The following is a 15,662-nucleotide window of genomic DNA, read 5'->3' on the forward strand; positions in this document are numbered from 1 at the left end:
CCTATTTGGAGTAAACTAGTAAACAACAACGCTTAGGCCTCTACTTCCAGCTTATACATACTATATACATTTTTATACATTTTATGGACACAGTCAATTTTACAATAGTTATATTTTGTTTGTTTTTACTCCTGAACTTCCTCTACCCTCTCCCATTCTTACTCAAGTTCCTTTACAATCATTCAATTTATTTAATTATTTGTATTTTAACAATGTTGTTCAAACCTATTTTAACATCTTACTTAAATCCTATCTACTTTCTCCTATGAAACAAAACACTTCACTCAATCACCAGCCTATCTCACTTTACACATAATTATAATAATAATGTTATTACACAATTCAGGAAATACAGCACAGTCATGGGCTGAATATTTATCACCATTCATGTTGTGGCCAACTGGACATCTAAAATAGATAAATAGACCTCGGTAGACCTGCAGCCTACCAGTGTTCTCCCACAATCCCTCTAGTGTCTAGTCTAAACTCTGCAATGTCATTTTGATAAACACAGCTGACACACCCCCTGTCCCTCCCTTTTTCTCTGTCTCTCCCACCCCTCTCTCTGCGTCGCATTGAGAGCCGACCTTATCCCCCCCTAACATCACACGACCGAGCAGAGATTCAACTCCTTCAGCTTTAAGGTAAGAGCCATTACTTGTATTATCATCGATTAATAACATCATTAACTCACGTCGGCTAAACCATAATCTGTTTTGTTATATGCTCGAGCACATTGTTGATGTCTGCATTGTATCAAGCAATATTTAACTGAATTAACAATAATAAATCATTTTCTTTAAAACACTTTTGTGAAATGAACAATGCAACTTGGCATGAAAGAAGAATGTAGAAACATTTTGCGTTTTATTCACCTATTACAGTTACTGTAGCTACGAAGTTATGATTTTATACAAGGTTAGAGATGTAATCGAGACCGGGGACAGGCAGAGACTTGTCCATTTTATGGGTGGGGAGAAGATGTAATTGGTTGGCTTTTCACCAAGAATGTAACATTTATAAAGTTGCACATTGAGATCTACTACACAATAGATCTACTACACATATATGTCAACATATTTCTAAAATGGCACATTTGCTCATGGGTGTAATAAAAAGATATTGGAACATGTAGGTACCTCTTTTTTGTTTTTATCTGTCCTGACCCCACCCTTTGAGGCTTGTGCTACATTTCCACAAAGTTTGCTCATACAGACACACACAGATCTCGTTTTATCATAACTTGTCGACATAGAGTAGTGAATAGTAGTAGTGGATGAACCTATTGTAATAGGGGAAGTTGTGCATTTAGATGAACATTTGACTAAACTGAACATATTTTGATCTTCCATATTCTGCTTTGTTTTGTATTTATAGTCTTTCTGCTTTAGAGAAGTTGAGAAGACCATGTACATCTTAGCTACAGCTGTCTGCCTGTTGGGTAAGATAACTTTTGATGTTTTCGTCATGAGACTGCAATGCTTTGTCACAAGAGATAATAGTTTCCCCTTAATGTCACACTGGTGATATTGAGTCATCATGGATATGATCAATGCTAATATAGGTTATAGCTTTTCTATGCAGTTCTGAGGAAGGTAATCTATGGAAAACAATAGTCCAATTAATATGTTGTTGACATATGATCGAGGGAGAGTTGGAGTGGGAAAGTACAGTATCTGTATGCCATCTCTGTGATTTATGGTTTGCCTTGTCCCAGAAGGTGACTGAGCTGACAAAATAGCCTAAAAGTCAAATGAACATATTGTTGATGATACATTTGAGATAGTTAAAAAACAAGAGTAAAATCTAGGCGCATTGTTGTGCACAGGGTTTCTCTTTATTTATTTTATACATTTGAAAGATTGTTGGAGTGGTGAAGCGTCTACGTAACGTCCTTGTGTTGTAGGTTTTGCCTCAGCCCAGAAGGTGACTTTGCTGAACTCCTGCCTGTCGAAGGAGAACAACCTGAGGATGGACTGTAAATACGAGCTGACAGCTGCGTCACCAGTTCCTACCTGCACATACACCCAGGAGAACAATGTGGTGGGAAGCACAGACCCTGCTACGAGTCAGGACCCCACCTTCAAGAACCGTGCTGATGTCGCCATCATGGAAGGCAGCACCACCTGCCGTCTCATCCTCACTGGCCTTTCCGACGACAAGCCCAAGAACTTCACCTGCACCATCAAGCAGAAAGAGACGGTGTCAAAAACCTCCACTGTGGAAAAGAGTAAGTATTTTTTCAAACCTGTATTATTTCCCTTTCTGCATTCATGATACGGTGCATCTACATTGCTATTTGAGAGTAACTGTAAGTTCAGTTTCCTAGTTCCCCTGATATGAAAACAGAAGTGACGATCTATGATGTCAATAGAATGAATGTTTGTGTGGTTATCATTTGCTTTTCAGTGGAAATGGTGAAGTGATAGGGAAGTAAAAAGGAGCTTTTGATCTAATAGACCATAGATTTGTGTGAGAAAGGCTGCCCCTGTCGAGTCCTCCACTTCAACTTGTGTTTGCTTCTCTCTCTTAGAGCTACTCCAGAAGTGTTCAGCGTGGAGTGTGCATGGCAGCGTTTTGATGTTGACTATGACGTCAATTGTTTTGTTGCTGTGAAGAACCATTATAGAACCATTATAGCTGCTGTTTCCTTTTCCAAAGCTGTTCAACATAATCATGAATAATATATATTATCATTATCTCATTAATGTAGCCTAATTGTACTCACACAGAATTGTGCCTTTTAAATCTATATCATTAAGAATGCTTAGAATCTGGTCTTGGAATATGGTCTGCTAGTATAGATCAATGGAACTCGACCCAAACAATGGCAATGCCATGGAAACATGTTAGGGAAACATGCCGTGGGGGAAAGATCCCGAATCTCCTCATTGCCCTCCCCCCCACCCCCCAGGTAAATGTACCTACTTTTAGGCTATTGTTTATATGTGTATTTGACACTCTGTTTAGGGAAAAATCGGAGTATAATGCTTGTATGGTGTCGACCCCAATACATGTTAATGTCACCGTCACCAATCCCCTGTATTGCAGTTAAAAACGACTGACTACCACCACCGATTTCTGTATGCTAGCTATGCTACCAGCTTATATGAACGGGAGTCAGGGTTTAGCAGCCACTTCTTCTAAACCTAAATGTTATGCAGTGAAAACAGACAAATATATCAACATCTGACTTCAGTAACCCCATTGTTACAATACATCAATCATGACGGATTTGACGAATATCCACTTTGTTAGATCAGATTTGTTGAATGTGGGCCAATCCGGCATCCTTCTTCTATCCCCCACGGTCTGCATTCCATTGACCTCTCTATCGCATCTATGGTCTGCAGATATAGGCTACACGCTTAGAAAAAAGGGTTCCAAAATGGTTCTTAGGCGGTCCCCATGAGAACCCAACAACAGAACTACTAGCATGACAGACCGAGCCTGGACCCTTAGCTCAGTGGTTCTCTCAATTTGTTTTGGTTACTGTACCCCCTATCACATGAATGTACCATTAGGGATTAATAAAGTACTGCCTTACGTTCATTTTATCATTAGACCTATGTTCTTATATTTAGTTTTTTACCCAATACACAATTGTATCTTCTATTTTCGATCACTGTTTGTTGTTTAAGTAAGCATGTTTAACGCTCCAAAATGTACAATATTTTCATTGTTTAACAGAAGGCTAAATTCAATTAACAGTAATTGAAAGCCACATTCATAATGCTTTTGGTGTAGGGAAAATGTAAGTAAATAAAAAAAACAATTGAACGAAGTATAGTTTATTACTCAAATCAACATTCTTTCAACGTCAATGAACAGTATTATAGTGTCAATAGTATAGAAAGATAAATAGTATAAAAAACTGCCCATAAGTGTTTAACAGTAGGCTAAATTCAATTAACAGTAAGTGAAAGCCACATTAACAATGCTTTTGGTGTAGTGCAAACTTAAGTCTTTAAGTACATAGAACTTCAGCTAGTTTAGTCTAGTGACATGGCTGCTGCTGGTGTCTGATGTCCTTTTACGGCCTGGACAAACTGTCCAAATACAGCTTTGAAGCTGATAACCGAGGCGGTCTGGGCCATCTCAGTTGCCCTGGCTGCTGCCTCATGTTTACACTGCTGATTGAAGTGCTGATCCTGCTGCAGAAGCTGGGCCTCACAGTAGGTGGCGGTAATGCGCCATAACGTTGGATGCCGCCGATAAACCCCACCAAAGAAGAAGAAGAAGAAGAAGACGCTGTGCCTCAAGTTTCTCCAGGTATGAGGCCTCGGTCACCCTCATGCAGTTCAGGTACTCGCTGGTTGTGCTCTGAGTGTGTATTCTCTTCCCTGGGAAAATATGCAAATGTATTAAATGTTATCCAGCAAAGGCCAGTGTGGGACCAACCTGATACACCAATGATGCAAATAATACAGGTCTTGGCTCAGAATATGATTAATTGAATCAGTGTGACAGTTTTATATAAACATTCCTAGATTCTCCTTTAATAATGTTTAGGAACATAACCCTGCCGTGACAAAAGCCCTCTGTTGATAAGACTGCCCAGCCCTGATGAAGACAGGTACATTGTGTGATTAAGGCTAAACAAGTTAACATGACAATCAATTGACATTAAACTGTTTACCAACCCGAGAATGGACCCTTGGCGCTTTGGGGTGCTGGGCTCAGGGGTTTCAGGAGCATTGATTGTGTCGATGGACCCTGGGTGTCGGGGTGCAGGGCTCTGAGGTTGTGGCTTCACCATTCGGGCGCACAGCTTCTTCTGAGTCCGTAAGTACAGGAATGACCTCTGAAAGTATAAGTATGTTTGTTTGTATATAACGTCAATCTGATACTCTGGCAAACGTCAAACATGTGTCTAAGTCCACGGTGTTGGCCTTCCATGTATGTTTGTATGACAAGTTATTGACCCTGGTTCACGTCGCATCGCAGTGCTCACTCTCACACGCTACAACTAGCTAGCAACACTAAAGACATTGCTAGCCAGCTAGATAGTAATTTGGCTAAAAACAATGGATTACCGTGCTGATCATCGCTGCTTGGCGACATCATGGCTTTAAATATTGCTGTTGGTTGTGTCGAATCCAGCATCCACAGAATAGACCACTGGTTTGCATATGTCCTTGTACGTTTTGTTACTTTGATTTCAGAGTCAAAACGGAGAATGGAAAAACGGAAAATGGCTAGTTTTTTGTTTCTGAATTTGAAAAATGTATAGTGTCAAAATTGAACATGTAATAATGGAAAACAAATAACATTTATCAAACAACTGAACAAAGTTGGCTTGCAAGCTAGCACTAGCTGGCTGGTTATTGACTAGCTGGCTGGCTATTGACTAGCTAGCACAAGCTGGCTGGCAATTGACTAGCTTGCAGGCTGGCTAGCCCTACCTGGTTACTGGCTATAGTCATGCTAGCTAGTAGTAGCTAGTGGAAGTAAGTTAGTCCCTCAACCTGCTACAAGATGAAGCTGCCCGGCCAGAGCTACCTCCTGCAGAAAGGTCTGATTTCTCCATTAATTTCTGTAGCTAATTTTGCTCGATCTTCTGTCGGCTGATGGTGTTTATGACTGAGAAATAATGAACATCAGTTACTATAAATGGTTCCCTATCTGGCACTTTGCATAGCTAAATTAGTGATTGCTTACACATACAACAATATGTGATCGACCGGCTCGATTCGGTCTTATGTAGCAAAATTTGAAATTGTGTTTTTTACATTGGGTAAAAGTAAAGACTCAGAGCTAGAAAATTGTATATCATACACTACAGTTGAGGAACAATGGAACAGTAATTTTGCTTTGAAAGTTGATGAACTTGTAACCTCACTTTTGAGAAAATGGCCCTTGAATGTTTTGGTACACCTACAGGCTGGGAAGACTGAATCTGCAATAGGTAAGCAGCTTGGTTTGAAAAAATCAACTGTGGGAGCAATTATTAGGAAATGGAAGACATACAAGACCACTGATAATCTCCCTCGATCTGGGGCTCCACGCAAGATCTCACCCCATGGGGTCAAAATGATCACAAGAACGGTGAGCAAAAATCCCAGAACCACACGGGGGGACCTAGTGAATGACCTGCAGAGAGCTGGGACCAAAGTAACAAAGCCTACCATCAGTAACACACTACGCCGCCAGGGACTCAAATCCTGCAGTGCCAGACGTGTCCCCCTGCTTAAGCCAGTACATGTCCAGGCCCGTCTGAAGTTTGCTAGAGTGCATTTGGATGATCCAGAAGAGGATTGGGAGAATGTCATATGGTCAGATGAAACCAAAATATAACTTTTTGGTAAAAACTCAACTCGTCGTGTTTGGAGGTCAAAGAATGCTGAGTTGCATCCAAAGAACACCATACCTACTGTGAAGCATGGGGGTGGAAACATCATGCTTTGGGGCTGTTTTTCTGCAAAGGGACCAGGACGACTGATCCGTGTAAAGGAAAGAATGAATGGGGCCATGTATCGTGAGATTTTGAGTGAAAACCTCCTTCCATCAGCAAGGGCATTGAAGATGAAACGTGGCTGGGTCTTTCAGCATGACAATGATCCCAAACACACCGCCCGGGCAATGAAGGAGTGGCTTCGTAAGAAGCATTTCAAGGTCCTGGAGTGGCCTAGCCAGTCTCCAGATCTCAACCCCATAGAAAATCTTTGAAGGGAGTTGAAAGTCTGTGTTGCCCAGCGACAACCCCAAAACATCACTGCTCTAGAGGAGATCTACAGTGGGGAGAACAAGTATTTGATACACTGACCATTTTGCAGGTTTTCCTACTTACAAAGCATGTAGAGTTCTGTCATTTTTAGCATAGGTACACTTCAACTGTGAGAGACGGAATCTAAAACAAAAATCCAGAAAATCACATTGTATGATTTTTAATTAATTAATTTGCATTTTATTGCATGACATAAGTATTTGATACATCAGAAAAGCAGAACTTAATATTTGGTACAGAAACCTTTGTTTGCAATTACAGAGATCATACGTTTCCTGTAGGTTTTGACCAGGTTTGCACACACTGCAGCAGGGATTTTGGGACACTCCTCCATACAGACTTTCTCCAGATCATTCAGGTTTCGGGGCTGTCGCTGGGCAATACAGACTTTCAGCTCCCTCCAAAGATTTTCTACTGGGTTCAGGTCTGGAGACTGGCTAGGCCACTCCAGGACCTTGAGATGCCTCTTACGGAGCCACTCCTTAGTTGGCCTGGCTGTGTGTTTCGGGTCGTTGTCATGCTGGAAGACCCAGACACGACCCATCTTCAATACTCTTACTGAGGGAAGGAGGTTGTTGGCCAAGATCTCGCGATACATGGCCCCATCCATCCTCCCCTCAATACGGTGCAGTCGTCCTGTCCCCTTTGCAGAAAAGCATCCCCAAAGAATGATGTTTCCACCTCCATGCTTCACTGTTGGGATGGTGTTCTTGGGGTTGTACTCATCCTTCTTCTTCCTCCAAACACGGCGAGTGGAGTTTAGACCAAAAAGCTCTATTTTTGTCTCATCAGACCACATGACCTTCTTCCATTCCTCCTCTGGATCATCCAGATGGTCATTGGCAAACTTCAGACGGGCCTGGACATGCTCTGGCTTGAGCAGGGGGACCTTGCGTGCGCTGCAGGATTTTAATCCATGACGGCGTAGTGTGTTACTAATGGTTTTCTTTGAGACTGTGGTCCCAGCTCTCTTCAGGTCATTGACCAGGTCCTGCCGTGTAGTTCTGGGCTGATCCCTCACCTTCCTCATGATCATTGATGCCCCACGAGGTGAGATCTTGCATGGAGCCCCAGACCGAGGGTGATTGACCGTCAACTTGAACTTCTTCCATTTTCTAATAATTGCGCCAACAGTTGTTGCCTTCTCACCAAGCTGCTTGCCTATTGTCCTGTAGCCCATCCCAGCCTTGTGCAGGTCTACAATTTTATCCCTGATGTCCTTACACAGCTCTCTGGCCTTGGCCATTGTGGAGAGGTTGGAGTCTGTTTGATTGAGTTTGTGGACAGGTGTCTTTTATACAGGTAACGAGTTCAAACGGGTGCAGTTAATACAGGTAATGAGTGGAGAACAGGAGGGCTTCTTAAAGAAAAACTAACAGGTCTGTGAGAGCCGGAATTCTTACTGGTTGGTAGGTGATCAAATACTTATGTCATGCATAAAATGCAAATTAATTACTTAAAAATCATACAATGTGATTTTCTGGATTTTGAGATTCCGTCTCTCACAGTTGAAGTGTACATATGATAAACATTACAGACCTCTACATGCTTTGTAAGTAGGAAAACCTGCAAAATAGGCAGTGTATCAAATACTTGTTCTCCCCATTGTACATACATATAAATAAATACATATACATACATATATATATACACATATCCTTTTTTTAAATATATTTTATTTTATTACTTTCCAACCCCACCACCCCTCCCCTATTTGGAGTAAACTAGTAAACAACAACGCTTAGGCCTCTACTTCCAGCTTATACATACTATATACATTTGTATACATTTTATGGACACAGTCAATTTTACAATAGTTATATTTTGTTTGTTTTTACTCCTGAACTTCCTCTACCCTCTCCCATTCTTACTCAAGTTCCTTTACAATCATTCAATTTATTTAATTATTTGTATTTTAACAATGTTGTTCAAACCTATTTTAACATCTTACTTAAATCCTATCTACTTTCTCCTATGAAACAAAACACTTCACTCAATCACCAGCCTATCTCACTTTACACATAATTATAATAATAATGTTATTACACAATTCAGGAAATACAGCACAGTCATGGGCTGAATATTTATCACCATTCATGTTGTGGCCAACTGGACATCTAAAATAGATAAATAGACCTCGGTAGACCTGCAGCCTACCAGTGTTCTCCCACAATCCCTCTAGTGTCTAGTCTAAACTCTGCAATGTCATTTTGATAAACACAGCTGACACACCCCCTGTCCCTCCCTTTTTCTCTGTCTCTCCCACCCCTCTCTCTGCGTCGCATTGAGAGCCGACCTTATCCCCCCCTAACATCACACGACCGAGCAGAGATTCAACTCCTTCAGCTTTAAGGTAAGAGCCATTACTTGTATTATCATCGATTAATAACATCATTAACTCACGTCGGCTAAACCATAGTTATCTTTTCTATAACACCTGGAAATCTGCCCCCTTTATTCTATGTACCCAACGCACTAGAAGACCAGTTCTTAAAGCCTTTAGCCGTATCCTTATTCTAGTCCTCCTCTGTTCCTCTGGTGATGTAGAGGCTAACCCAGGCCCTGCAGCCCTCAGTATCACTCCTACTCCCCAGGCGCTATCATTTGATGACTTCTGTAATCGCAAAAGTCTTGGTTTCTTGCACATAAATATCAGAAGTCTACTTCCTAAGTTTGAGTTATTCACTGCGTTAGCACACTCTGCCAACCCTGATGTTCTAGCAGTGTCTGAATCCTGGCTCAGGAAGGCCACCAAAAATTCTGAAATTTCCATCCCCAACTATAACATTTTCCGTCTAGATAGAACTGCCAAAGGGGGTGGAGTTGCAATCTACTGTAGAGATAGCCTGCAGAGCTCTATCATACTATCCAGGTCTGTGCCCAAACAGTTTGAGCTTCTACTTCTAAAAATCCACCTTTCCAGAAATAAGTCTCTCACTGTTGCCGCTTGCTACAGACCCCCCTCAGCCCCCAGCTGTGCCCTGGACACCATATGTGAATTGATTGCCCCCCATTTATCCTCAGAGTTTGTACTGCTTGGTGACCTAAATTGGGATATGCTTAATACCCCAGCCATCCTACAATCCAAGCTAGATGCCCTCAACCTCACGCAAATTATCAACGAACCTACCAGGTACAACCCTAAATCCGTAAACATGGGTACCCTCATAGATATCATCCTGACTAACATACCCTCTAAATACACCTCAGCTGTCTTCAACCAGGATCTCAGCGATCACTGCCTTATTGCCTGCGTCCGTAACGGGTCCGCGGTCAAACGACCACCCCTCATCACTGTCAAACGCTCCCTAAAACACTTTAGCGAGGAGGCCTTCCTAATTGACCTGGCCCAGGTATCCTGGATGGATATAGATCTCATTCCGTCAGTAGAGGATGCCTGGTTGTTCCTTAAAAGTAATTTCCTCTCAATCTTAAATAAACATGCCCCATTCAAAAAATACAGAACTAAGAACCGATATAGCCCCTGGTTCTCCTCAGACTTGACTGCCCTTGACCAGCACAAAAACATCCTGTGGCGTACAGCATTAGCATCAAATAGCCCCCGCGATATGCAACTTTTCAGGGAAGTTAGGAACCAATATACACAAGCAGTCAGGAAAGCAAAGGCTAACTTTTTCAAACAGAAATTTGCATCCTGTAGCACTAACTCCAAAAAGTTTTGGGACACTGTAAAGTCCATGGAGAATAAGAGCACTTCCTCCCAGCTGCCCACTGCACTGAGGCTAGGAAACACTATCACCACCGATAAATCTACAATAATCGAGAATTTCAACAAGCATTTTGCTACAGCTGGCCATGCTTTCCATCTGGCTACCACTAACCCGGCCACCAACTCTGCACCCTCTGCTGCAACTTGCCCATGCCCCCCCCGCTTCTCCTTCACACAAATTCAGACAGCTGATGTTTTGAAAGCGCTGCAAAATCTGGACCCCTACAAATCAGCTGGGCTAGACAATCTGGACCCTTTCTTTCTAAAACTAGCCGCTGAAATTGTCGCTACCCCTATTACTAGTCTGTTTAACCTCTCTTTCATAACGTCTGAGATCCCCAGAGATTGGAAAGCTGCCGCGGTCATCCCCCTCTTCAAAGGGGGTGACACTCTAGATCCAAACTGCTACAGACCTATATCCATCCTGCCCTGCCTTTCGAAAGTATTCGAAAGCCAAGTTAACAAACAGATCATCGACCATTTCGAATACCACCGTACCTTCTCCGCTATGCAATCCGGTTTCCGAGCTGGTCACGGGTGCACTTCAGCCACGCTCAAGGTCCTAAACGATATTATAACCGCGATTGATAATAGACAGTACTGTGCAGCCGTCTTCATCGACCTGGCCAAGGCTTTCGACTCTGTCAACCACCGCATTCTTATTGGCAGACTAAATAGCCTTGGTTTCTCAAATGACTGCCTCGCCTGGTTCACCAACTACTTCTCAGATAGAGTTCAGTGTGTCAAATCGGAGGGCCTGTTGTCTGGACCTATGGCAGTCTCTATGGGGGTGCCACAGGGTTCAATTCTTGGGCCGACACTTTTCTCCGTGTATATCAATGATGTCGCTCTTGCTGCTGGTGACTCTCAGATTCACCTCTACGCAGACGACACCATTTTGTATACATCTGGCCCTTCATTGGACACTGTGTTAACAAACCTCCAAATGAGCTTCAATGCCATACAACAATCCTTCAGTAGCCTCCAACTGCTCTTAAACACTAGTAAAACTAAATGCATGCTTTTCAATCGAACGCTGCTGGCACCCGCCCACCCGACTAGAATCACCACTCTCGACGGGTCTGACCTAGAGTATGTGGACAACTACAAATACCTAGGTGTCTGGTTAGACTGTAAACTCAACTTCCAGACTCACATAAAGAATCTCCAATCCAAAGTTAAATCTAGAATCGGCTTCCTATTTCGCAATAAAGCCTCCTTCACTCATGCTGCCAAACATGCCCTCGTAAAACTGACTATCCTACCGATCCTTGACTTCGGCGATGTAATTTACAAAATAGCCTCCAACACTCTACTCAGCAAATTGGATGTAGTCTATCACAGTGCCATCCGTTTTGTCTCCAAAGCCCCATACACTACCCACCACTGTGACCTGTACGCTCTTGTTGGCTGGTCCTCACTACATGTTCGTCGTCAAACCCACTGGCTCCAGGCCATCTATAAATCACTGCTAGGCAAATCCCCGCCTTATCTTAGCTCATTGGTCACCATAGCAGCACCCACCCGTAGTCTGCGCTCCAGCAGGTATATCTCACTGGTCATTCCCAAAGCCAACACCTCCTTTGGCCGCCATTCCTTCCAGTTCTCTGCTGCCAATGACTGGAACGAATTGCAAAAATCTCTGAAGCTGGAGACTCTTATCTCCCTCAATAACTTTAAGCATCAGTTGTCAGAGCACCTTACCGATCACTGCACCTGTACACAGCCCATCCGAAATTAGCCCACCCAACTACCTCATCCCTATATTGTTATTTATTTTGCTCTTTTGCACCCCAGTATCTCTATTTGCACATAATCTCTTGCACATCTAGCATTCCAGTGTTAATACTATTGTAATTATTCTGCACTATAGCCTATTTATTGCCTTACCTCCATAACTTGCTACATTTGCACACACTGTATATATATTTTCTGTTGTATTTCTGACTTTATGTTTTTTTTTTTACCCCATATGTAACTCTGTTGTTTTTATTGCACTACTTTGCTTTATCTTGGCCAGGTCGCAGTTGTAAATGAGAACCTGTTCTCAACTGGCTTACCTGGTTAAATAAAGGTGGGAAAAAAGAAAAAAAAATCTGTTTTGTTATATGCTCGAGCACATTGTTGATGTCTGCATTGTATCAAGCAATATTTAACTGAATTAACAATAATAAATCATTTTCTTTAAAACACTTTTGTGAAATGAACAATGCAACTTGGCATGAAAGAAGAATGTAGAAACATTTTGCGTTTTATTCACCTATTACAGTTACTGTAGCTACGAAGTTATGATTTTATACAAGGTTAGAGATGTAATCGAGACCGGGGACAGGCAGAGACTTGTCCATTTTATGGGTGGGGAGAAGATGTAATTGGTTGGCTTTTCACCAAGAATGTAACATTTATAAAGTTGCACATTGAGATCTACTACACAATAGATCTACTACACATATATGTCAACATATTTCTAAAATGGCACATTTGCTCATGGGTGTAATAAAAAGATATTGGAACATGTAGGTACCTCTTTTTTGTTTTTATCTGTCCTGACCCCACCCTTTGAGGCTTGTGCTACATTTCCACAAAGTTTGCTCATACAGACACACACAGATCTCGTTTTATCATAACTTGTCGACATAGAGTAGTGAATAGTAGTAGTGGATGAACCTATTGTAATAGGGGAAGTTGTGCATTTAGATGAACATTTGACTAAACTGAACATCTTTTGATCTTCCATATTCTGCTTTGTTTTGTATTTATAGTCTTTCTGCTTTAGAGAAGTTGAGAAGATCATGTACATCCTAGCCACAGCTGTCTGCCTGTTGGGTAAGATAACTTTTGATGTTTTCGTCATGAGACTGCAATGCTTTGTCACAAGAGATAATAGTTTCCCCTTAATGTCACACTGGTGATATTGAGTCATCATGGATATGATCAATGATAATATAGGTTATAGCTTTTCTATGCAGTTCTGAGGAAGGTAATCTATGGAAAACAATAGTCCAATTAATATGTTGTTGACATATGATCGAGGGAGAGTTGGAGTGGGAAAGTACAGTATATGTATGCCATCTCTGTGATTTATGGTTTGCCTTGTCCCAGAAGGTGACTGAGCTGACAAAATAGCCTAAAAGTCAAATGAACATATTGTTGATGATACATTTGAGATAGTTAAAAAACAAGAGTAAAATCTAGGCGCATTGTTGTGCACAGGGTTTCTCTTTATTTATTTTATACATTTGAAAGAGTGTTGGAGTGGTGAAGCGTCTACGTAACGTCCTTGTGTTGTAGGTTTTGCCTCAGCCCAGAAGGTGACTTTGCTGAACTCCTGCCTGTCGAAGGAGAACAACCTGAGGATGGACTGTAAATACGAGCTGACAGCTGCGTCACCAGTTCCTACCTGCACATACACCCAGGAGAACAATGTGGTGGGAAGCACAGACCCTGCTACGAGTCAGGACCCCACCTTCAAGAACCGTGCTGATTTGTGTGAGAAAGGCTGCCCCTGTCGAGTCCTCCACTTCAACTTGTGTTTGCTTCTCTCTCTTAGAGCTACTCCAGAAGTGTTCAGCGTGGAGTGTGCATGGCAGCGTTTTGATGTTGACTATGACGTCAATTGTTTTGTTGCTGTGAAGAACCATTATAGAACCATTATAGCTGCTGTTTCCTTTTCCAAAGCTGTTCAACATAATCATGAATAATAAATATTATCATTATCTCATTAATGTAGCCTAATTGTACTCACACAGAATTGTGCCTTTTAAATCTATATCATTAAGAATGCTTAGAATCTGGTCTTGGAATATGGTCTGCTAGTATAGATCAATGGAACTCGACCCAAACAATGGCAATGCCATGGAAACATGTTAGGGAAACATGCCGTGGGGGAAAGATCCCGAATCTCCTCATTGCCCTCCCCCCCACCCCCCAGGTAAATGTACCTACTTTTAGGCTATTGTTTATATGTGTATTTGACACTCTGTTTAGGGAAAAATCGGAGTATAATGCTTGTATGGTGTCGACCCCAATACATGTTAATGTCACCGTCACCAATCCCCTGTATTGCAGTTAAAAACGACTGACTACCACCACCGATTTCTGTATGCTAGCTATGCTACCAGCTTATATGAACGGGAGTCAGGGTTTAGCAGCCACTTCTTCTAAACCTAAATGTTATGCAGTGAAAACAGACAAATATATCAACATCTGACTTCAGTAACCCCATTGTTACAATACATCAATCATGACGGATTTGACGAATATCCACTTTGTTAGATCAGATTTGTTGAATGTGGGCCAATCCGGCATCCTTCTTCTATCCCCCACGGTCTGCATTCCATTGACCTCTCTATCGCATCTATGGTCTGCAGATATAGGCTACACGCTTAGAAAAAAGGGTTCCAAAATGGTTCTTAGGCGGTCCCCATGAGAACCCAACAACAGAACTACTAGCATGACAGACCGAGCCTGGACCCTTAGCTCAGTGGTTCTCTCAATTTGTTTTGGTTACTGTACCCCCTATCACATGAATGTACCATTAGGGATTAATAAAGTACTGCCTTACGTTCATTTTATCATTAGACCTATGTTCTTATATTTAGTTTTTTACCCAATACACAATTGTATCTTCTATTTTCGATCACTGTTTGTTGTTTAAGTAAGCATGTTTAACGCTCCAAAATGTACAATATTTTCATTGTTTAACAGAAGGCTAAATTCAATTAACAGTAATTGAAAGCCACATTTATAATGCTTTTGGTGTAGGGAAAATGTAAGTAAATAAAAAAAACAATTGAACGAAGTATAGTTTATTACTCAAATCAACATTCTTTCAACGTCAATGAACAGTATTATAGTGTCAATAGTATAGAAAGATAAATAGTATAAAAAACTGCCCATAAGTGTTTAACAGTAGGCTAAATTCAATTAACAGTAAGTGAAAGCCACATTAACAATGCTTTTGGTGTAGTGCAAACTTAAGTCTTTAAGTACATAGAACTTCAGCTAGTTTAGTCTAGTGACATGGCTGCTGCTGGTGTCTGATGTCCTTTTACGGCCTGGACAAACTGTCCAAATACAGCTTTGAAGCTGATAACCGAGGCGGTCTGGGCCATCTCAGTTGCCCTGGCTGCTGCCTCATGTTTACACTGCTGATTGAAGTGCTGATCCTGCTGCAGAAGCTGGGCCTCACAGTAGGTGGCGGTA

At 41.7% G+C, this 15,662-nt stretch overlaps 1 protein-coding gene and 1 long non-coding RNA gene across 2 annotated transcripts; both read left to right on the plus strand.

The window, feature by feature from the left end:
* Nucleotides 1–580: 580 nt before the first annotated feature.
* Nucleotides 581–4,374, plus strand: LOC311142728 (uncharacterized protein). Its single transcript, XM_084178387.1, has 4 exons — nucleotides 581–644; nucleotides 1,392–1,441; nucleotides 1,907–2,230; nucleotides 2,534–4,374. Exons 2-4 carry the CDS (start codon nucleotides 1,408–1,410, stop codon nucleotides 2,614–2,616), a joined length of 441 nt encoding a protein of 146 aa, XP_084034513.1. The 5' UTR covers nucleotides 581–644; nucleotides 1,392–1,407; the 3' UTR covers nucleotides 2,617–4,374.
* Nucleotides 4,375–9,008: 4,634 nt separating this feature from the next.
* LOC311142729 lies at nucleotides 9,009–15,234 on the plus strand. The gene is made up of 4 exons (XR_014614371.1): nucleotides 9,009–9,080; nucleotides 12,478–12,531; nucleotides 13,220–13,283; nucleotides 13,749–15,234. It is a non-coding gene; the product is annotated as an uncharacterized lncRNA (long non-coding RNA).
* The last annotated feature ends 428 nt before the right edge of the window (nucleotides 15,235–15,662 follow it).

This window comes from Coregonus lavaretus, assembly GCF_964263955.1.
Source record: "Coregonus lavaretus genome assembly, chromosome: 15".
NCBI classification, from domain to species: domain Eukaryota; kingdom Metazoa; phylum Chordata; class Actinopteri; order Salmoniformes; family Salmonidae; genus Coregonus; species Coregonus lavaretus.

Bases quoted from the DNA above. Each gene is read 5' to 3' on its own strand.
- LOC311142728 (XM_084178387.1), top strand. From the start codon at position 1,408: ATGTACATCTTAGCTACAGCTGTCTGCCTGTTGG. The intron at 1,442-1,906 runs GTAAGATAACTT...CTTGTGTTGTAG, and splicing joins TACAGCTGTCTGCCTGTTGG to GTTTTGCCTCAGCCCAGAAG. The intron at 2,231-2,533 runs GTAAGTATTTTT...TCTCTCTCTTAG, and splicing joins AACCTCCACTGTGGAAAAGA to AGCTACTCCAGAAGTGTTCA.